Source organism: Gracilinanus agilis, chromosome 1, assembly GCF_016433145.1.
Source record: "Gracilinanus agilis isolate LMUSP501 chromosome 1, AgileGrace, whole genome shotgun sequence".
In the NCBI taxonomy this organism is placed as follows: domain Eukaryota; kingdom Metazoa; phylum Chordata; class Mammalia; order Didelphimorphia; family Didelphidae; genus Gracilinanus; species Gracilinanus agilis.
In genome coordinates this window covers 476,640,576-476,655,741 of record NC_058130.1, presented here as the reverse complement: position 1 = coordinate 476,655,741, position 15,166 = coordinate 476,640,576, and the positions used below count along the sequence as shown (strand labels likewise).

The 15,166-nt window shown below is 38.0% G+C and overlaps 1 protein-coding gene across 1 annotated transcript; it reads left to right on the top strand.

Moving 5' to 3' along the window:
* The first annotated feature begins 301 nt into the window (after window positions 1-301).
* On the top strand, window positions 302-14,374 carry LOC123253040 (serpin B6-like). The gene is made up of 5 exons (XM_044682320.1): window positions 302-466; window positions 2,793-2,930; window positions 4,063-4,180; window positions 6,313-6,455; window positions 14,159-14,374. Exons 1-5 carry the CDS (start codon window positions 302-304, stop codon window positions 14,372-14,374), a joined length of 780 nt encoding a protein of 259 aa, XP_044538255.1.
* The last annotated feature ends 792 nt before the right edge of the window (window positions 14,375-15,166 follow it).

Here is a 15,166-nt window from a genome sequence, read left to right as displayed (position 1 = left end):
GGCTGAAAATGATTTGCTCACATCCTTTGTGAACTGCTTAGATTCTTTTGCTTCATGCATGCATGTTCAACTTGTAAAACTACCTTTAGAAACATCTACAAGGTTTTGGGGAGTCTACCAAGGGAACGCTCCGTTCAAAGTGTTTGTCTTTTCCATTGGCTGAAAACTGGGTGGTGTTGAATACATAGAGAAACCAAGTGAAAATGAAATGTATATTGAGCTCGTATTATGTGCAAAGCATTCTGCTCCTAAGCCTTGTGTTTCATATGCATTCCCCCGTGTGATTGGTCAAGGTTCTATCATGGATATTCCCTCTGAAGGAAATGTCATGTTTGCCATTACGCTTCTGAAAAAGCTTTGTGAAGAAAATCCACGGAATGTGGTGTTCTCTCCCCCGAGCATCTCATTTGTCCTGAACATGATCTTCTTGGGAACAAAAAGAGAAACAGCAGCACAAATAGCAAAGGTATGTGTGCCTATACCAAAGGAAGTAAAGAGCACATGTATTTCCCTCTACAAAGCCAGATCTTCACATCCCAAGTGAATTAGGGTTAGAGTCCTCTCTAAAGAATATCAGGAAGTAGAATCGTGATGGGTCAGAACATATTCTGCTCACCACCCTGTGGTTAGGATGGGAAACAAAAAAGTCAAATCCAAATATCACAAAAATAACAAACCTACATTGTAGATTTTATTTTCTTTTATTATTTATTTTTAAACCCTTACCTTTTGTGTATTGGTTCCAAGGCAGAAGAGCAGTAGGGGCTAGGCAATGGGGTTAAGTGACTTGCTCAGGGTCACACAGCTATGAAGTGTCTGAGGCCAGATTTGAATCTTAGGACCCCCTTTCTCTAGACCTGGATCTCAATCCACTGAGCCATCCAGTAGCCTCCCCCACACCCCATCCTCCAGTCTCCCACCTGGCATTGTTGATTTTAGAAAGCACTTGTTGATCTTTTTTTTTTTTTTTTTTTAACTTTTAACTTCTTAGTATCAATTCTAAGATAAGAGCAGCAAGGGCTAGGCAATTGGTTGCCCAGGGTGCTAGGAAGTGTCAGAGGCCAGATTTGGATCTAAGTCCTCTTATCACCAGATCTGGTGCTCTATCCACTGTACTACCCTGTCTCTGAACTGGTTTATCTTTGAAAAACATGTAAGAGAGGGTTCTGAAAATACACATCTATGGTGGCAGGGAAAGCTAAAACTTAAGGCTTGGGTGGCCATTATTAATCAGAATTTTCAAGTCAGAGTATTTTTTTGATGTCTGTTATTCTTCTTGCCTTATCCTTGATTGCCACACTTTCCTTAAGGAATATGAGAAAAGATGCCAGAGCAAGGAAGAACAAAGACTAGAGGGAGAAAGGGGCCAGGTAATACTGGACAGAATCTTGGTCCCACTGGCCTTTCCTTTTCCCTCACTGACAATCCAGGGCTTATAGTTTTAGCCTTCCCATTGAGTTGCTGTTCTCTTATATCCCATTATATAAGGTCCAGTTTTTCTCTGCTTTGCAAAGTGGCAAGAAACTGTACTCATAAATGAAACAGTTTGTATTACGATGACCAAGAGCTAAATATCCATACCTTGTGTATGTGTATGTTTTTCACAGTTAGCCTTGAGTCCTTGCCTTTTCCCCCAAACACAAATTTTGGGGTGTAATCTAAAGGAATGACACTAATAGTGAGTTTTCAGGATGTAAAAGAGGGAAGAACATTAATAGATAGACCGGCTTCTTGTGCCTTTGTGCTTAGGAGACAATTCCAAAGAATATTTTAAATTTATGAGTGAAAGAAGTGAGAAGTCACCCTAAATACTTTCCTTTTTAAGAAATCTTTAAAAGTTGAATAGATGGATACATCAAAGAGAATGTTAGATGTATCTCTGCTTGGCCTGGAAGTACTCCAGTAATCAGTCAATGTCTTTTCTACCCAATTCCACGACATTTATATATCTTCATAAATAGGTAATAGAATTAGATAGTTACTTTCCTTCTCGTTTCTCCTACAAAAGGCATCAACTGACTGAAATGTAATTCAAATCTCAAACCGAATTGCAAAATATTCTAATTTCCATTAATGGAAATTAATTACTGTTCCATGTGGAGTTATTGAGAGCTTGGGAGAGAAAAGATCCTTACTCATTGGCTTTTCAGCTTTGAGAGAGACCACACACAGGTCCAAGCTATCTTCATAGACAGGTTGCTGGAGAGGAAGGAAAGACTATAAAAAGAAGTGGACATGGAAAGAAACCAGGACCTCATTCAAGTCTCTATGCCTAGTTTACTATGCTAGAGACTGTAGAATTTTTTCCTTCAGTAGAGCAAAGACTCTGGTCGAGTTAAGATGTCTCATTCCCAGTGGGAGAGCCAATTCCCTCTCTTATATCATCTAGTATATTCTAATCTTTATAACTTCTTCAATGTTTATTTGTTTTGTTTTGGATAAATGGGTTTATTTGCTATTTATTATGTGCGATGGTCATTGGAGAACTGGCATTTGGTGGGGAAGTAGTCGAGTCATCAAGTCTTTGGATATATGACTTGGAAAAATCCTCCCCATTGTAATCAGAAGAGTAAGAAGTACAGGGGCAACTCATGGTAGGTCCACTTCTATGAGCCTTTGAATAAAAGGGTTAATTGATCAGTTGCCTCCTGTTCAAGTGTCCTACATAGTACTTCAACAATGAACCCATTTTCTCAATTTTCAAAAATTTTATGAAGCATTTACTTGCAAGATTTGTTTTCTGTTCATCATTCTTCAATGACCAACTCAAAAAGTTAATGCCTTTTTCTTAGTTACTTTCTTTAAACAGAAATGGAGATATTTACTTGGGTTTCCAGTCACTTCTTGCTGAAATGAATAAACCATCCGCCTGGTATTTGCTTAAAACGACCAACAAGCTCTTTGGAGAAAATGCTCTCAATTTCCTCATGGTAAGTTAAATGTTTCCACGTTATGATAAAGGACTAATGTAGAATGGAAATGAAAATGGAATGACAATCTAAGACTAGACCAGTCTTTTCTCCACCCTACCTCACTGCTTCTACTTAGATACTATCTATAATAATAAATTAGTGTGGACATTGTGGACCTTTCATTAAGATGTGATTGTGTAACTCATTGGGGTAAAAAAAAATTTTTCTTCCTACCACTTCTCTATGACTTTCCACTTCCTTTCCCTCTATTTCACTCAGACTAGGAAGTATAGGGGCAGCTCATGGCAGATCCACTTCTATGAGCCTGCTCCATTTCTGTTTTTCCTTTCTGAGGCAACCTACTGGCCTTGATTCCCAGAGACTCACTATGTTGGTATTAAATTTAATGAGGAAAGTCAATCAACCTTAGCTCTGACACAGCTCAGAACTCCTGAATATGAACTCCATCTACCAGTCTTGGCTTTATTATAAGCAGATACCACCATTCCAGTGTAAAACATGTTTTCTAAATCCTAGTAAATTTTGATACCTTCATTTTTAAGGAAATACCTTGGAATGACTTTTTTTTTTCCTTTTTCTGGTCCTTTACTAATTGTAAAGTGATGAAGAAAGGAAATGAAAATAGCTTAAAAATTACAAAGAATGGATAAAGACCCCAGATTAGGGTACCTCAAAACTTAGAAATGATAGTAATTACTGGGAATTATAAATAAATATAAGTACTGATGTATTCAAGACATTACTGCAAAGTATAACTAATGCAAAAACCCTATAAGATTGATACTTGTCCATGAAAAGTTTGCTGTCCAGTTCTGGGGATAAGACAACTTAAATTTTTTAAATAGAATTTATTCCAAAAACTAAATCTTGAATAGTGTTTCCTTTCTAGATTGATTAATGGTGTCTTGCTTATTTGGACTGGAGATTTAATTATTATAAGGAACTCCCAGATGAGGAAATTTCTATTATGCAAGATGATACCTTCCGTGCTACTTACAGCCTAAGAGTTACCTAGGGCGTTGACGATATATGGATAAATAACACATTACTCATAGCATATTTCTAACTTTTGGAAAGTTTTGGTGACTTAGAAATAGGGAAGTTTCTCTGACTTTTTTTTTCTCTTTAGTCCTTTAGGGACTCCTGTTTCAAATTCTGCAATTCAGTGATGGAAGATGTTTGCTTTTCTCAGGAGGCTGAGGCCATGAGGAAACACATAAATGCCTGGGTAGCTGAGAAGACTGCAGGTCACAAATTGTCTTTCCATGTTGGCTATGCCAGTAATCTTTTTACGAACCTTTTTTTTTTTTTTTAAAGGTTGAACTTCACAGAACTATAGAATCTCAGAGTGGTGCCTGAGGTCCTTACCTGTATCTCACCAGAGCTCCCTTCCACAAAAGACATGGCAAGGGGTCATCTAGGCATTCTTTATAGGCATGTAGTAAGCAAGAATATCTTATCCCACAAAGCATACTATTTCACATTTGGAGTCCTATAATCCTTGGGAAGTTATTATAGAGAACCAAAATGTACTCTGTACCTTCTATGCTAGGTGGGTTTTTTTTTTTTTCCAGCCATATCATAGTTGCCTAGTGATTTCTGGTCCAATCAGTAATCAAATGCAGTGAAACCTGTTTAGAGTCCTAAAAGCTCTACCATATTTTCCCATAGTACTTTAAATCATCTCTTCAAACACTGATATGAGTGTCCTCCTTTCAAATTGGGCATCTTTTCTCCATTTTCTATTACTTTTTTTTTCCACACTGGAATCTGCTTACATTATTTCTTCTATCATGTTTCCATTTACTTAATCCTTCAGAGCCATTTCTCATTAAGCCACACTTAAGACCCATCAGATTTTGTCCAATGAATATTGGTTCATTGTGTTGCACATATGTTTGCATTTCTCTGTTTCTTTTAAAAATCCTACTTCATCACTACTTGGAGATGACATCCTATTTCATGAACCCTTCATTACTAGCTCTCTCCTAACAAGTCTTTTCTGGAAAAAAAAAAAAACTCTTACCTTCTGTCTTAGATTCTATATTAAGTATTTGTCTTAAGGCAGAAGAGTGTCAAGGGCTAGGTAATTAGGGTTAAATGGCTTTCCCCAGGGTCACACAGCTAGAAAGTGTCTAAGGTCTGATTTGAACCCTGGACCTCTCATCTCCAAGTCTGGCTCTCTATCCACTGATCCATTTACATGCTCTTCTTCCTACTCTTTTTATACCTTTTTCTTGACCACCTACTCTTTGGTTTAGTAAAACTGGCCTCCTTTCACAAACAAGATACTCTGTCTCTCAGTTCTAGACATTTCCTCATGCTGTCCTCTAGTAATGGGACAGAGCCAGTAATGCTCTCCCTACTTAGCTCTGTCTACTGCCTTCCTTTAAGTCCAAACCAGTGGTTTGGACTTACCGTCCCCTTTCAAGAAAAAATATTACTTAGCGCCCCCTTAGTTATTCACCACCCCAAAATGTACCTGTGGCCATCACCACTCCTCTGGATAGATATAGCACCCACCAGGGGGCAGTGGCACCCACTTTGGGAATCACTGGTCGAAACTAAAGTTCCACCTCCTACAGGAATGCTTTCCCAACCCCTTTTTAATTCTAGTCCATTTTCTCTGTTAGTTACTTCCTACTTAGCCTGTATATATCTATATCTATAGTTACCATCTCCTCTATTAGATATTGATTTCCTTGAGGGCAGGGACTATCTTTGGCATCTTTTTGTTTCTCAAGCACTTAGCACCATATCTGATACATCATAGGTGCTTAATAGCTGTTGACTGAAGTTTTATGTGTAGCATAGCATTCAGACCATACCTAGATGAAGTATTTAGGGCCTGCGTCCAATTACAGCCTCTAAAGGTCTATGATCCAAGAACCAGCATAACCAAGTATTCAGAAGTCTATCTGAGATTGTCCCACCAAATAATGAGTTTGTTTTTGCTATCACCACTCAGATATAATCCACCAAGACATAGAAAATTGCTATTGTTTCCATGGAAGCAATATATTGACTGGTTTAAATTGCAGATTGAGGAATCTAGTACTTTTTGTGTATATTTGTTTTTTTTGTTTTGTTTTTTGGTGTGGGAGTTTCTCTTGATGCAAGATTATTATTTCTGCTATGGTAGGACTACATGCTATCAAACCGCCAGTAATCTAATACAATGTCATGTACCTTGTAAACATACAAATGATTTTTATGACAATGAAAAGTTTATATTAAGCTTATATTATGTTTAATAGTTCAGAAACTCTGAAAACCTGGTGCTCCACCTAGATCCTATTATACATAAAATGTGCCAAATTTTTATTGAAGGAAATTTTGTGGGAGAATAAACTAAACTTAATTCCTATTTTCTCAGTAGGTAACATTTTAGAGGCTCTACCTGATGGTTTAATAGATCCACTTAGTCTACTGGTCCTTGTGAATGCTATCAACTTTAAAGCAACCTGGGAGAGAGCATTTGATCCGAGGCACACATATACTAATCTTGTAAAAGTCAACCAGGTTAGGATATGAACATGGGTGGAGGGAACAGAGGAAGGGGTTTCCAGATACCTTACAACTGTCATGAATAGATAAAATGGAATTGTCGTATTCTTTGCTTTAACAATACCCACTTATAGTTAACCTGAGAATATTTTAAATACACATTTGCTTTTTTATTCTTTCAATCTGGCTCTAATCACATATTTGTTTCTTTGAAGTATGAGAGAACAATATTACCTATTATGAAGAAAAGAGGAGAGTTTCTGACAACTCCTTTAGAAGAGCTAGGTGGGCAGCTTTTCATCTTTCCCTATCATGGAATGGAATTGAATGTGATCCTCATGTTTTCTTCTGATAGCAACCTAACTAAGGTAAGGCTAGGGGTGGATAGAAGGGCAGCACTATATTCTGACATGTCATTTCAACACCACCTTCCTTAGGACAAATTACAGTAGTCATTGAACATGACTTCCATTTCACCATACTCAATATTCAAATGGTCAGGCATAGTTGGTGGCAAGAAAAGACAGAATGGGCTCCCTGAGATAAGGTACTCTTATCCTGAAGCATCATTGAATTTGGAAAGTAACATAAATTTACTTGCTCAGAAAAGAGAAATATTACTATCATTTAAAAAATGTCTAGGAAAAAAGAAGAAATATATTTTTGGAGTTAAGTCCCTTTAAGTCATCTAGGATGAGGTTGTGAGGAAAGGATGAGAAAAGGGGGGTGGAGGCCTTGGCAGTACTTATGAAGCAGTTTGTGTTGCCTGTATGGGCCTGGGAAAAATGTTTTATCTTTTGAAGTCTTAAGTCTTAGGAAAGTATAATCCAAGTTAATATTAATTTCTCTATTAGTGGCAACCTACATATGCAAGTACTATGAATATCCATTATTTTTCCTGGATTCCCAATCTAACTTGATTCTACTTCTTTCTTCCATTGCATGAATAGTCTCCTACTTAATTCCTTCAACCAGCTTTTTACAGTGTACCTGCTTCAGACCCATCTTGGATCAATCAATCTTCAATTGATCCAAGGCACGCACATACTAATCTTGTAAAAGTCAATCAGGTAGGATGTGAGCATGGTTGAAGGGAATGAAGGAAGGGGTTTTCAGATATCTTAAAATCGTCATGAATAAATTGGAATTTTAGTATGCTTTGATTTAATAACAGCATCTATTTATAGTTAATAAATTTGAAAATATTTTAAATACATATTTGCTTTTTTTCTACCCCTTTCAATAATCTGGCTTCAATCACATATCTGTTTCCTTTAAGTATGAGAGAATATTGCAGATTATGAAGAAAAGAGAGGAGTTTCTGATATCTGACAGTCCTTTGCTGCCTCTGAACTCTTGCAATTGAACCTCCCAGTTTGAGTCAGTTATCTATCTCTGGACACATTTTTGTCTGAATGGGGGTGGGAACCTACTAAGCAGTCATATAGGTATTAACTATTGTGCTAAACCTGAGGATAAAAATACAAGAGTACTAACCTTCAAGAAATTAATATTTCAGTTGAAAGTAAAACATTTAATCCTTGGCAAAATTGTAAAATTTCTGTCCTAAACTTCTGATTGCCAAGACTATTTTCTTTTAATTCCTCTCATACCAACAGGGAATTCTCCCATCATTTCAAAAGCAACACCCTCTTTTTTCTTTTTTTCAAAGACAGAAACAAATTCTCAGTTATTCTACTTAGTGAGTTAGCACATTAATCTGTTCACATTGATATGCACCTTTGATCTTTCCTTGGAGAATGAAAGTGGTCTTCCCTTGCCATAAAAGGAACTTGGGGAAACAATAACCAGATTGGAAGATGAGAGTTTTTAATCATCTGGAATCATTATAGGATTCCTCAACTAACTCTAGAATTTGGTCTTGATTTAGGTAGCACAACACTGAGTGTGAAGGTTGACTCAAATTCAAACCTAGCCTCCAACACTTCCTGGCTATGTGACTTTAGGCAAGTCATTTCACCTCTGTTGTTTCAGTTTCCTCATCTGTAAAATGGAAACCTGTATTTTTCCTCCCATCCCAAAATTTGACATTTCAGTTGTTATTTCATGACAGTATACATGTATATACAAACATATAGTTTCATGTTATGTGTTTATGCATATTCATAACCCCTTTTCAAGACATTTTAAATGTACATAAACATAATCTCCCCTATCTAAGAGTTCTCTTCTATTTTTTTCTACTTCCTGTAGAAAGATTACAGATAAATCTTCCACTGGAATGCTTCCCGTTTATTAAATAAGGCAGGAATTTAGAACAGGGCTACCAGGCTGACAGAGAACATGCAGCTCTGAAGGTTTTTTTTCATTCCATCTAATGTCTTTCAGTGAAGAATAGAAAGCAATACTATTTTTATTGTCTGGGTCAAATTTGAAGCAGCATGGGATAGTGGATAGAAAGCTAGCCTGGAGCCCAGGACTTAGATTCAAGTCCTACAACTAATGCATAGTAGCTGTGTAACCAGGAATAAATCATTTAACTTTCCTGTGCTCTAAGCAATTGTCTAGTTATAAATTGCAGAGAATTTACTGACCTGCACTGGGTAAATGAATGAGATTATTCTCTCAAATTATTTACTTAAAGATATCATGGGTCCAATTCCTATTGTTTTATCAAAGAACTCTGTAACATTACCTTGGTAATAATTTTCCTTTATAAAGACTTGGTACTGGTTTAGCTAGAAAGGCATCAGCAACCATGAATGGATACTTTGTAGGAAAGGGCTTCAGTCTCTCCATTTTAAGAATATACTGTTTAAAATTTTATACATTAAAATTTCCAGATATCTACCTCCACTGAAGAAGGCATCATTTGACAAACACATTTATATGTAAATGTAAAACTATCTTGTTTCTATTTATCAGTTCTTTCTTTGTAGATGGATATAGACAAGTCATTTTTGAAATAATATATATGTATAATCTCTTGATTCTGCATATTTCACTCTTCATAATTTCATGTAGGCCTTTCAATTTTTAAAAAATTAACCTGCTCATTTATCAAGAATGTAGTAGCATTTCATCACAATCATATACCACAATGTGGTTAGCCTTTCCCCAATTTATGTAACACCTCATCAATTACCTCTTCTTTGCCATCATAAAGAGCTACTCTAAATATTTTAGAACATAGTGGTTCGTTTCCTTTTCACTAAGGATAAAAATAATTGTCCAACCTAAAGAAAGTCACTTGGCTTTTTACAGCCTCTTTCCTCATCTGTAAAATGAGGGATTTGTACTAGTGGCCCTCAAGAGTTATTCCAACTCCAAAGCTTTAGATCCTTTGACAATTTTTTTTAACTCTATCTGTGATTTCATGGGTATAGTGAATTATAATCCTGAGTAGTACTTTCTTTGTAATTTGAAACTGTGTAGAGTTAGCTATGACTATGGAGACTTTAAAGAATTTTTCTAGTCATAGTCAGTTCGTGTGAGAGGAATGAAGAACTCTGGTCCATTCTCTATCCATCTGGCATTCTTTTTTTTTTTTTTTAATTTTAAACCCTTAACTTCTGTGTATTGACTTATAGGTGGAAGAGTGGTAAGGGTAGGCAATGGGGGTCAAGTGACTTGCCCAGGGTCACACAGCTGGGAAGTGTCTGAGGCCAGATTTGAACCTACGACCTCCCGTCTCTAGTCCATCTGGCATTCTTAAAGTAACAATTAAAATTCTACCTTCTATAAGACACCTTATCAAGTCCCTCTTAACATCAGTATCTTCCAACTGTTGATTATCTCCAATTAATGTGTACATATTTTTTTCCACTTGCCCCCAATTCCCAGGTGGTATATGGGAAACTACAGAATGCTTAGCGTTTTCTTCAATTTCTCCTTAATTACATCTTTATATTAGATTTAAACCTAATCCCAAAGGTGAGGGAAGAGTGTATCTTAGGAGTTGAAGTTAGAAGGGGAGGAGAAGGAGGGATTTAAAGCATAGACATGGACTGACAAAAAGATCCAAGTCCCAGCAGACCCTGGAGAAGCAGTTTCTAGTGGAAAAAAAAAATTAGAGAGTTATGCAGGTAGCAGGATCTTAGAATTTTCAATTCTTATCTTCCAGTTGGAAAAGGGGCTTACCTATGAAAGATTCATAGCTTGGACAAAGCCAGAAGCAATGGCCTTGATGGAACATCATGACAAGACATTTTTTCTCCCCAGAATCAAGATAGAAGAGACTTATGACTTGGAACATGTTCTCTACAGTTTGGGAATGACAGATGCATTTGATGAAAATAAGGCTGACTTTTCTGGAATGTCAATGCTCAAAACTTTGTATTTATCCAAAGTTTTGCATACATCTTACCTGGAGATCAATGAAGAAGGCATAAATGCATCTGCTGCCACTATAGCAGCAGAGATACCAGCAAAAACAAAAAGAAATGAAGGACTAAAGGCTAATGGTTTCTTTCTCTTTTTTATATGGAGCTATAAAACCAAAAGTATCCTGTTCTGTGGCAGAGTTTCCTCTCCATAAAGAAATGTAGTCTATTCCCAGAATATTCTCCCTTCTGATACTTCCCTGCCTCTCTCTTCCTAAGATGCTGAATATGTCCATACAAGACATTGTAACCTTATTGATACAATAGGAGGAAACAAAAATATATAAACTACTTTATTGTGAAACATTGTGTTATATAACCTTATAGATTTTCATCCTTAAAAAGATACTCTTACCCACTAGTGGGCACTAGAGTTAAGGATAGGAGTATGAAAATTTAGACAGCAAGGAAGAAAACCTATACTAATGTCTTGGGTAGGAGGATTTAAAGCTATTTATCAAATATTCTCCTCTTTGTTATGCTGTCACATCTTTTTGGAGGGAGTTAGTCAATAACTTCCATTGAATTCTTGTGGACAGAGCCCTACACTAATTATTTCTAACAACAACACCCTTCCCAGAACCTATACCTTTTTATTTCTGAGATTAAATAGCAGACCTATACTGCATGTGACTAACGTTCTGTACTTTTAATAGTAATTAAGAATATACTTTTGATTTAATGATATTAAAGGTTCTGTGGGCAGAAGAGGAAAATTATTGTTCTCTTTAGATAACTTCAGAGATTATGCTTAAAGGAACCAGACAATAAAACAATGGCAATATATATGCACATATATATATATATATATATATCCAAAATGACACAGCCACTGAAATCATAAATGAAAATGTGAAACAAAAAACTGATAAGCTAAATGTGGAATGTTGAAGGTTAATACATGAAAGATTTGTGGCATCTTCTAGATGGGAATTCTAAGAATACACATTTCTTAGCACTACCTTTTACCTTTTCAAAAAGATGAGGTGCTCTATAGCACATGAAATTATAAATTGCATTTTTTAAATGAGGAAAAAAAATAAACCCAGTTAAGCCCTAGGAGTATAAAGAAAGGTGAAAAAGAGTCCTGGCCCTCAAACCTACATCATAATGGGGAAGACCGCATATATATATTGACTAGATTGAAATCAGATATTTACGGAGGAGATGGAAAGGACTCTGAGAAGAAAAGCCTCATGGATTTAATTAGGTGGTATTTGACTTGAATCTTGGAAGGAAATCAGAGAAAGTAAATGATGAAGAATAAAAGATAGTACATTTGTTTAAGTATAGGGACCAATAAGTGCAAAAGCACAGAGTCATACTGAATTGAGTGTAAGCCACTATTTTTGGAACATAGAGTGCTTGGAAGAGACTAAGTTACAAGAAGATTGAGAAAATAGTAAAGAACCAAGATTATGAGTAGCTTGGATGTAACAGAGAACTGCTGGGGTTCATTGATTGGAGTAGTCAGATCTGTGCTTTTGAAAAATAAGTTTGGAAATTTAATGGAGACTGATTTGGAGAAGGTAAAGACTTTAGGTGATGAGAGCAAGTAGAAAATTCTTGCTACAGTCCAGGCATTCCCCAATCAAAAAAAGGTCAAAGAATACAAACAGGCTCTCAGAGTAAGAAATTAAAACTATCCATAGTCATATAAAAGATGCTCCAAATCACTAATAATTTGAGAAATGCAAGTTAAAACAATTCTGAGATAACTATCTCAACTACCAAGCTGATTTACATGATGAAGGAAAATGATACATGTTGGAAGGGATGTTGGAAAATTGGAACACTAAACACAGTCATGGAACCAAGCTCAAAGGGCCACAAAACTGCATTCTCTTTAACCCAGCAATACTACTCCTGGGTTTGTATCACAAAGAGATCAGAGATAAGGGGAAAAGACCTATCTGTTCCAAAATATTTTTAGCAGCTTTTTGTAGTGGTGCAGAATAGGAATTGAGGGGTTATTCATTACTTGGGGGAATAGATGAACAAGTTATGGTATATGGTCTTAATGTGATACAATCGTGCCATAAGAAAATACAAACAGGAAGAATTCAGAAAAACCTGGAAAAACTTGTAAAAAGTGAAGTGAAAGGAACCAGAACGATGTAAATAGCAACAGAAATATTATAAGATGATTAACTGAGGACTACACCATTATCAGCAAAGTCACCAAGGTAAGCACAAGGGACTTCTAGTGAAATGCTATACACAACCAAGAAGGAACTCTTGGAATCTGAAGGCAGATCAAAGCATGCCGTCTTCCACTGTTTCCTTCATAAGATTTCTTTTGCTGCAACAAATGCTTCAAACCTGCAGATGGCTCGAAGCCTTGACCAGGTGCCAGGCTTTCCAACTTGGTCTGAACCTGAGCTAAAGTATGGAAAAGGGAGGCAGCGTCTGAGCCTGACCCCATAGCATTCAAAAACGGAAGCAGGCTGTCCAGAAACGTGGAGTGGAGTCAGAGCTGCCTTTTAGAGCTCTGCAGATGATAGACTCCCCAGAGATCATTGGCTCTAAGCAAAGCAGAAGAAGGTTTGACTGACAGACCAACTGACCAATGGACTGACTGGCTGGGTGGAGAGAACGCTCTCCCCCTGCCTGCCAGCCCAATGAGACTGGTCCCAGGAGGCTGCAGGACCTTCCCTCAGTGGGCGGAGTCAGAGAACACAGTCAATCAGAGGCAGGAGTGGCTACAAGGTGATTTCTGGCAGCCAGTAGCACCTCGCGTTCGCCCAGTCCCCAGCAGCCATGCAGCCACCAATTCAGCACCATTAGTCACTATGGCAGCTCACGTCTGACTGCCAGAGTATGTGTAAGTAGGTGACTGAAGGCCATGCCTTTCTACTCAAAATGACCATTCACCAGCATTTCAGGACCCCAGAAACGCACAAGGAGGCACTTAGAGGCTAGAGAAACTGCAACACATGTGGATCTCACTGAATTGGCCAAGTTCCAGTCACAGGCTTCCTCCTTCCCTCTTGTCTCTGCCCCCCACCCCCCACCACTTCCATCTCTTTCCCTCTCTACCCCTCAAGTTCTCTCACTCTCTTACTCTCTTTCCTCCTGTGTCTCTGCCTCATTCTTACTCATCACTTTTCCAGTCCTTGGAAAGAACTGTTTGGCATTCTCTTCTCCGTTAAAGAGAAGTCCCCGCCCCCCTCAGCACAGAACCTTGTTTGACTTCATGATAGAGCTGCCAAGCTGTAGGAAAGAGTGCTTTTCACCTGTTCTGTTGATTCTATTCCAGAGATCTACTTTTCTCTTTCTTAGCTAGGAACCAGGTAGTTTGAAGAATTGGTGCCTGAGTATACCATTTTTTTTTTTCTGAGTATACCATTTTGACTACATTTCCCTTGTGATCAGGTACGCTCATTCCTCCAGGACCTATTGGTGAATCACAAAGAGACCAATGCCCTTGTGCACTTTGGGATGTGGTCTCTCAGGGAAATGACAAGGTGGTGCTCATGTAGGAACTCCAAGATACCCACCTCGAGTCAAGACACTGGCATCGAGGATGGAGACAGCGACACTGATACAGAAAAGGAAAAGGACACAGGCGGAGGGTTTGGTTGTGTATGAAGCTTAGGTGAAATCCAAGAGTAACTGAAATTTCCGTACTCATTCCTCCTGCCTTAGGAAGAGGAGCAAGGACCTCACAGGCTTTGATGTCTTGTTTGTTTCCTTTTCCACAAGAATGATTGATGAGCAGAATTTCTTCTCCTTTTCCTGAAAGGGAAAGGAGTACTTTCCTGGACCAAATGATTTACTGTGATCCAACGGAATCCATTCCAGGCCTTGAAAACACTTCCCATTAACCAGGAAGTGTGCTAAGTAGCACTTTAGGTACAGTGAATACCAAGAAAGATAATCACTGCCCTAAAGGGGCTCCAATGGAATGGGGTGCTTACGGGAGATAAAAGGCAAATAGAGGCAGGGAAGTTAGGGAATCTTGTTCCATGGAGCTGGCACCAGGCAGAGCAGCTGATTCTGTTTGTCTTCTTTAGTGTCTCCTTTCAAAAAGTTCTCTGGTCCAGAAGACAGTTGGAGACCGTTATGCTGCAGTGCCTCGAGGGCTTCTGGTTGGTTGGGTGGCTCTTCTTTGACCTGCAGCAAATATGGATGATTGCTCTGTAGTGAGCATTTCCTGTGTTTTAACCGAATTCCTCCTCAGGCTGATTCATGATAGAATGGATGGAGTGTTGGACCTGGGTTTTTCAGGAGATGCTCTTTAGCCTCCAAGTAGCTGAGTGAGCCTGGCCAAGGGATGGAAGCTGTTTGTGACAGGGGCGGATGTCTTGATTCTGACGGCAGCCATCCTGATGTAAGGCAGTGATCATACAGTTGCTCAAAGCCATCCTGCCCTCTCTCTCT

Excerpts from the sequence above, each read along its gene's own strand:
- LOC123253040 (XM_044682320.1), top strand. The coding sequence starts at position 302 with ATGGATATTCCCTCTGAAGGAAATGTCATGTTTGCCATTACGCTTCTG. Across the intron at positions 2,931-4,062 it reads ATGCTCTCAATTTCCTCATG|TCCTTTAGGGACTCCTGTTT; the intron begins GTAAGTTAAATG and ends TTTTCTCTTTAG. Across the intron at positions 6,456-14,158 it reads ATCTTGTAAAAGTCAACCAG|GTACGCTCATTCCTCCAGGA; the intron begins GTTAGGATATGA and ends CCTTGTGATCAG.